This window comes from Balaenoptera acutorostrata, chromosome 12 (genome assembly GCF_949987535.1).
Source record: "Balaenoptera acutorostrata chromosome 12, mBalAcu1.1, whole genome shotgun sequence".
Lineage (NCBI taxonomy): Eukaryota > Metazoa > Chordata > Mammalia > Artiodactyla > Balaenopteridae > Balaenoptera > Balaenoptera acutorostrata.
In genome coordinates this window covers 12,850,287-12,858,274 of record NC_080075.1, presented here as the reverse complement: position 1 = coordinate 12,858,274, position 7,988 = coordinate 12,850,287, and the positions used below count along the sequence as shown (strand labels likewise).

The 7,988-nt window shown below is 46.1% G+C and overlaps 1 protein-coding gene across 1 annotated transcript; it reads left to right on the top strand.

The window, feature by feature from the left end:
* Positions 1–692: 692 nt before the first annotated feature.
* IL1B (interleukin 1 beta) lies at positions 693–7,161 on the top strand. Its single transcript, XM_007197394.2, has 7 exons — positions 693–747; positions 1,241–1,302; positions 1,837–1,885; positions 3,534–3,732; positions 4,533–4,694; positions 5,931–6,061; positions 6,797–7,161. Exons 2-7 carry the CDS (start codon positions 1,256–1,258, stop codon positions 7,007–7,009), a joined length of 801 nt encoding a protein of 266 aa, XP_007197456.2. The 5' UTR covers positions 693–747; positions 1,241–1,255; the 3' UTR covers positions 7,010–7,161.
* The last annotated feature ends 827 nt before the right edge of the window (positions 7,162–7,988 follow it).

The window sequence follows — 7,988 nt, the reverse complement described above, 5'->3', positions numbered from 1 at the left end:
AACATTGATGTAGATTCCATATGCAATTGGCTAGGGTACCAGCACCTGGTCTGAATGGGTTGAATGAGCTTGTCTCCAAGGTTTCCCCAGCCCCATCTGGAGCCTGAACCCCTGCAAAACTGTGTTTTCTCTGCTTCATCCTAGCAAGATCAAGTGTCGCCCCAGAGGCTCCGGTAATTGACCCGGAGCCCCCAAGGTAGAAAACAGCACGCTGGGTGCAGAACTGGCAGGGTTACTGTTACTTCATTAGGCCCATTTATCCATCTCCAAGTGGGAAGGTTCCTAAACTTATGTGCAAAGAGTGAGGGAGCATTTGTGTGTGTGTCTCTCTGCGTGTCCTCCACTTTACCCCAGAGATCCTAAATTAAAACGTCCTTCTAACCTAGGAAAACCCAGTATTTTTGATTGACATCATTTGCACAATAGTTGTCAGAAAAAACAACATATATTTGCATGATGACACATTTGCAAAAATGTGTCACAGTTTGCTACCACTTGCCCTTCCAAGGATTAGAGAATTATTTCAGTTTACCCTCTCCCAGAAGTTCCCATCCAGCCTCTTTTTTTTTTTTTTTTTTTTAACTTTGTTGTGAAATCAGTTAACCAAACGGGAAATTTCTCAGCTCCCGACTTCTGCTTTTGAAGGCCATAAAATAGTGAGGGAGAAACTGGCAGACAGCATACCTCTTGGAGGCACAACAAGCCACTCAGGGATTCTATTCTCTCCAGGCAGCCTTCATTGCCCAGGTACCACTTTAATTCTTCCTTATGACTAGGTCCTAAGGGAGTCTCTCCCTCTCTCTCTCTCTCTCTCTCTCTCTCTCTCTCTCTCTCTCTCTCTCTCTCTCTCTCCCTCTCTCCCTTCCTCCCCCTCTCCCTCCCTCCTTCTCTCTCGGCCTGAAGGCTGGGCTTTTTGCACAAATGCCAGGTGTACTATAATGCCATAACTTGCAAAATATTGCAGATTAATACTGCTTATCTCGCAGCTGGTGTCTGAGAGCTCAGCATCAAACCTCTGCTGCAGGTCTCCTAATAAATCCACTCCTGGTTTGGGCTTGATTTAGCAAATGCTTTACTCTGGACCCAAAGGATGACTCTTTCTTGCATTCACTTATGCATTCAAAGATTGCTTCTTTGCATGTCTGCCAGGTACTAGATGCTGAGGGCAATTCACGTGTGAATGCAGCCCTCGTGGGGACTGGCGCAGCAAATGGTCACTCATTTTCTCCTCTTTACACAGGTTTCTGAAGCAGCCATGGCAACAGTACCCGAACCCACCAACGAAGTGATGGCTTACTACAGGTCAGTGGGAAAATTGATACCAGTAATGTGAACAGGGCTCCCCTCTCAAGAGTGGAACGTGTCATCTGTGCTTGAAGACCAGATTTGCCCCCCCTAACCGCCTCTTTCAGTGGCAAGCAGGGTTCCAAGGCAACCTGGTTTAAAGACTGATTTCCCACTCTAAGTCCGGCCTTGGCACCCATAGGCCATCTAGATGTTGCTGCAAGGACTGCCTGCAGAGGGCAAACAGGAAGGAAAGATGCCAAGTGGACAATACAGGGGATCCCTTGCCACATTTGGCTTAAGTGAGAAGGAAAGCTCAGATTTTAACTGGGCTGGAAGTTAGGTCTCAGCATCCAACAGACAGCAACGGGGGTACCTGCCCTGCCTCATTTGCTTTTCCATTGCGTATCACCACGGAACCTGGAAGCTTCAGGCAGCCCTAAGGAACATGCTGTCTGCAGTTTCCTGTTAACGGTGAAAAGTGTTTCCAGGGAAGGAAAAATAATCTTGTCCGGGAGACGTAATTGAACAATCTCTCTGTTTGTATTACAGTGATGAGAATGACCTGCTATTTGAGGCTGATGGCCCCAAACAGATGAAGGTGAGTCCGTGGGCTTAGCTCCCAACATGTGAAGGGGCTCTGACATGGGAAAGACTCAAGGAAAGGGGTCCACCTTGTTCCTGTGGAATTTTGTGTTCGAATGATTTTCTCCTCTTCCAGTGAGACAGACGCAGGCTGGCCACTACAAAGCTCCCACGCCACCACAGTGGTTCACTGAGGCCCAGTGATGGTGGCCATGCTTGCACAGGGTGAGGGGGAATTACAGTGGAGATAGTGTTTGCTGTCTCATGTTAAGAAGATGGTCCAGGCTCCAATGCAAATTTGATTCTCCTTTTAGAGGAGGCTTGTAGCCCTAAGAGTGATGAAACTACGTTAATCACTTAAGTCACACTCTGAGACCCAGAGAAGATGACCTTGAGAATGAACATGTCTGCATCCTTTAAGGGTGGAGTTGTTTTTTGCTCCCTGGGGTGGAGCTTACGATAACAGGGCATAGATGATGTACAGAAAAAGTTTAGTTGGGAGTGGCAAGAAAATTATTCACTTGCCAGTGGGTCTTGGTCAAGTCATTTTACCCCTCTGATCCTCATCTGAAAAATAAGGCTCATGAGCTGGATGATGTCAGAGACCCTAGCATCCCGCAACCTTCAGTTCTGAAATATTGTCAACAGGAGCTAAGTCTATCCCAGCAGAGGAGTATTTCTCTGACTCTTATCTTTACAGAGAGCCTTGTTGATGTTCCAGCTGGCTCTTCTCTTCTGTAAGAGGCCTGATAACTTTCCCAGGGTGTCCAGCCATCAGCCCAGCTAATGCAGTTGTACAGATTAGCAGGGAGCTACTTCTCTCTTACTTTTTTAGTTCATGACAGCCTCCTCCAGCCTCCTCATCCAGTCTCAGTCTTGTTAAAAGCACATTTCTTTAAAGGTTTTAAAACCAGCGTAACTGGTTTTCTCCAGCCCTGGGTGGGGTGCGGCTTTTGTGCCCGGCCCTCCTCCACTGTCTCTTCCAGGATCCTGGCTCTCCCTCATCTGGGGCCTCTGCTCTGGGCAGGAACTTATCTCGCACTCAGCTTTCCTCTGCACTGTTACATGTCTCTTTAGCTGTCCTTCAAGCTTTTAAACCATTATCGTGCCTTGGGGGCAAACTCAGTTAAGCCTTAATGCAGTTAGTTATACAGGTTCTCTGAATAAGGTGGAAATGGGAACCTATTTCACGAATAGTAACCACTTTTAAAGTATTGGCAGGTTATTTATGAGAAAGCATTTGAGAAAAAAAAACTTGTATAGAATAATTGTTGATTGAGCATAGATGTATTGAAAATATGATCATCATTGCCATGAAAAATTAACTACATAGTGTTAGTGCATTAGATTTATAAAAATATCAAAAGTGTAAGAAGGTATAAGTCTATGGTTAGATGGAGCCTGTGTAAAAGAGATAAGGTAGAAATGGGATTTATTCTAGAAGAATACCATATAGGGCATCAGAAAGCCAACGTTTTAGTTTTGGGTCTGCCTCTCTCTTGCCACGTGCCCTTGGGTAAACCACTTAACCTCTCTGGGCTGCGGAGAGATGAACGTTTATCCTTAGAAGCTCTGTTACCCCCTCCTTCGTCCTCTCTCATGTCAAAACCGGAGTTTTCTGGCACAAGCACCTTCCCACGCTGACCTCCTTATTCTCTCCACAGTGCTGCGTCCAACACCTGGACCTCAGCTCCGTAGGAGATGGGAGCATCCAACTGCAAATCTCCCACCAGCTCTACAACAAGAGCTTCAGGCAGGTGGTGTCGGTCATCGTGGCCATGGAGAAGCTGAAGAGGATTCCCTGCTCACAGGCCTTCCAAGATGATGACCTGAGGAGCATCTTTTCACTCATCTTTGAAGAAGGTACCTAATGAGAGCTGAGGGCAGACACAAGATTGCTGGTCATTTCCTTCTCAGAGGCTGTAACCCAACAGTCAACTAAACTTCCCTAAAGCTGAAACCCTTTAAAAGTAGAAGGCCCAGCAATGAGAGGCAAACAGAGACACCTAGAAACCCAATTAATCATCTCTTGAGTTGAAACTATTCTTTTTTTTTTTTTTTTTGTCTTCCATCAGATTGCTTTGTTCACTTGAAAGATTTTTTAAGGAATTCTTCTTTAATGAAATGATGGTGTAACTGGCTAAGAGTGCTATTAATCTTAAGAATGGAAGCTTTTCCAGAATATATTTATAGTCATGCATAAAATGGTACCCAAAATGTTACATCTCAAGACACGACTGTATAAAATCCAATTTGGTGATGGTTTTAGTCTCATTTTTAGTTGTTGAAACTATTCTTAACATAGGACCTTGATAACTACTGATATTTGCAAAGCACCCAATCATTCTGAGGGCTTTCACTTATGTATCTCCTGCAAGTCTCAGAATGTCCCTGTTGGGCCAGTTCCATTGCCACTGCCATTTTACATAAGTCGCTCCATAGCTCATCCACAGCCAGCCATAGAGCTGAGGCTTGAACCCAAATCTCAGGGTTCTAGGCCCAGTGTTCTGACCCACCCCGGCTTCCTCCCCACCAATGTTATAATCAAACTTCGGCTGTGCATGCTCAGATATCCTCCGAGGAACCAAATTCTGCTGCTTCACAGCGTCAGGCCTGCCCTTCTGAGCTTCTACCTAAACGACGTCTGTGCTCCACATTTTTAGAGCCTGTCATCTTTGAAACGTACGCTGATGATTTTCTGTGCGACGCGGGTGTGCAGTCGCTGAACTGCAAACTCCAAGACAAAGAGCAAAAATCCCTGGTGCTGGCTGGCCCATGTGTGCTGAAGGCCCTCCACCTCCTCGCGCGGGACATGAACCGAGAAGGTACCTGGGGACATCCTGCTTCTTTTCTTGGCCCTCTGGTAGCTTGCTAATTCTCTACACTTTCCACAGAGCAGATGATTAAGGCAAATGACCAACAGCAGTGAAATAACATATAATAAACGATATGTTTTTGTTTGGGTCCTAGCGATGACACCAGATCGAGTCCCTCAGCACATTTATTTTTCAGCAAGAGAGGTGACTCTGAGAAATTAGGGGGCTCAAGCACGCTCAGGACCACTGTTCGGTCAAGTCATTGAATGGTAGTGCCATGTCAGTGCTTCTATTAGAAAGGAGTCATTTGATGGACAAGACCTAACTGCCTGTGGGTTCTTTCTTCCTGTTGTTGGAGTTGAAACTAGAATGCTGAGGAGATAATTTGTTCCCCCGCCTCATTCCCAGCCCCGCCCCCCTTGCCCCTAACATCTTTCCCGCCCAATACCAACCAGATGGTTCCTTAGAGGGAAACCTTACTGACAAGCAGGAACTTATATCTCTCTACTGTCACTGGCAATTGTCTCAAGTCCGGGGGGCCCGTGGGTTGTGCGAATCTGCCTGGCACTTTGCCACCATGGCTGAATCCTGTATGCAGGGGTGCGGTCAAGGGGGCAGCTGAGAGAAGCAGGCTGTTCTCTTCCAAGGCTGCTGACCTTGGAGAGAGACATCACTGGGGGAAAGCTTCCTGGTGTCAGCCAAGCCAAGACAGCCCTGTTTCTTTAGAATTGCACTGTGAGCGTGACCTTGGGGCCTCCAAGTGAGACAGCTATGACCGAGGAAGATTAAAATGCATGTCTCTCTTTGGAGTCACTTCTCCCAGCTAAGCTCCTTTCCCAAGTCCTTCCCACTTCCTTCTCTACGTTCCTGAAACAGATCCGCGCCCGATGTTTTTCCGGGACCCAGCTTTCTCTCTTTTCTCGCTTTTTCACATTGATCAAATGGTTCTGCTCTTGTGGATGGACACATCACCTGTCAGGGACAAGATGACTTTCTGCAGTTTCTAAAAATCAGACCCCCTGATTCTTCATTGCCACTGTGGTGAGGCTCTGAGAAGCCCCTAGACCTTCTTTGGGGAAAAACCTGATTCAACCAACTGAACCTGCTATGATCTGTGAGAAGCCAGATTACCCTGTCTGTTAAGCCATAGGAACCTCGGTGTGGGTTTCCACAGAGGATGCTGAATTGTAAGACTCTCTGCAGTGCTGTGTGTCCCTAACCATAAGACCCGTTTCCTCTCCCCAGTGGTTTTCTGCATGAGCTTCGTGCAAGGAGATGAAAGTGAAGACAAGATACCTGTGGCCTTAGGCCTCAAGGAAAAGAATCTATACCTGTCTTGTGTGATGAAAGGCGATAGGCCCACCCTGCAGCTGGAGGTGAGTGGGTACCAGGGGCTGAAGGCCCTTCTCAGTCTCCTCTGAAGGACCCCTAGCCATCCCTTTCTTCCAAGACAACTATCTCTTCCCCTTAGAAACTCTGGGAGCAGAGCTACTTGATAATTTTGCATAGATGTAAATAAGTTTAATGTAAGTGTTAAATGCATGCAACTTTCACTCCCACCACAGAAAATTAAATCATTATGTAGATGTTCTTGTGTCTTGCCATTGTTACCACCCAAGAGATTATACATTGTTAGGGTTGCTCCACTTGATAGATGATGCTTTGGGAACTTAATCTGTTCAGGGGACCTGTCACCTGTCATCATTTCCAACCCTCTCCCAAAATCACACCTCCCCTCACCCGCTTTCCCAGCAAAAGCTTCATTTCCAAGCTGAAGTCATTCTAGCCAGGGCCATGAGGAAATATACAGCAAAGTCCCTGGAAACAGATACGCCTAGGAGCTTTAACCTAATTTTCACTTTTGGAAAACATTCCCACCTATGTTATGCTCTCTAGCATTTGATGCTAAGTTTCAGAAAAGGATAAGGGGCAACTTCAGTCACCACACAGAAACCTGGGGTCTCAAAGATAACTCAGGAGTCTGGATCCTGGGCCTGTGACCTGCGTATCCATTTTCTCTCTAGCCGACCCAGAGAACATCTTTGTCCAGATCAGAGTAGAGCGTCTTTGTCCCTGCCCTCATGAAAATGTGTATTTCTGTTTTGCTGCAGGAGGTAGACCCCAAAACTTACCCAAAGTGGAATATGGAAAAGCGATTTGTCTTCAACAAGACAGAAGTCAAGAATACAGTTGAATTTGAGTCTGCCCTGTACCCCAACTGGTACATCAGCACCTCTCAAGCAGAAGAAAAGCCCATCTTCCTAGGACGTTCCAAAGGTGGCCATGATATAACTGACTTCACCATGGAAATCATCTCTCCCTAAAGGAAGCTGTACCCAGAGTTCATATGGGCTGAATGACCCCGAGGGTTGGCAGAAGGGGAATGGAAGAACATGGCTGCAGCCCGAACTTCACTGTTGTCTAATCAATGCCCAACTGCCCTCCGTATTCGTGCTAGGAGATCTCCTGCCCACCAGCCAGCAGGAATAACCCCACTCTTCCCCCTGCCCGTCCTCAGACCCCATCCACCGAGCCAGCCCTCTCTCACCTCTTCCACTCACTCAAAGCCAGCCTGCCGGAAACCATGGCATACTAGATTCAAAGAAATCCTCTGTCCTTTGCACACAGCTTCTGATGAGCGACCATTTAACTATTTATTTATTTATTTATTGATGGGTTAATCTATTTAATTTAATTCAAGGGGGCCAAGAAGCAGAGTCTGTGACAAATCCTAGTCTTCGATATCTATGGAACCAATTTCATTTGGGCTAGTGTGCCAATCTTTATATCAAGTCCTTTCACTAAGCCTGAAAACATTTAAGCTCCGATCATTTAAACAGGAATATTTATGAATGAGGAAGGATGATCAGATTGTTCAATGATTTTGAAATAAATTTCACTGAAAACAAATTTTTTGCCATGTGGTCATTGACTTGTCTTGGATCTGACATAGAAGGGTCAAGGCAAATGGGGCCATGAGCATTCTCCTTGGGGAGTTAGAAGCCCATTCCTCATCACTGAATGCAAAATACTTAGGAACATCACTGGCCAGAAAAGACCAGCCTTGATACCTCTCCCCTTCGTTTCTATTGTTCATCAAAAGTATATCTGGTGCACAAGCTTCCTCTGATAAACAGGATCAGCTAAAACGTCATGGGGAGTAAGCATTGGTGGTAACAGCTGCCAAGTATTTCTCTATTCGTTTATCCAACAAACATGTAGTAAGCAAATGCTATGTATTAGGTGCTGGGAGTACAGAAACCGGAAAGGTAAGGCGTTCCTAGTTAGATAGGAGAGGCAGAC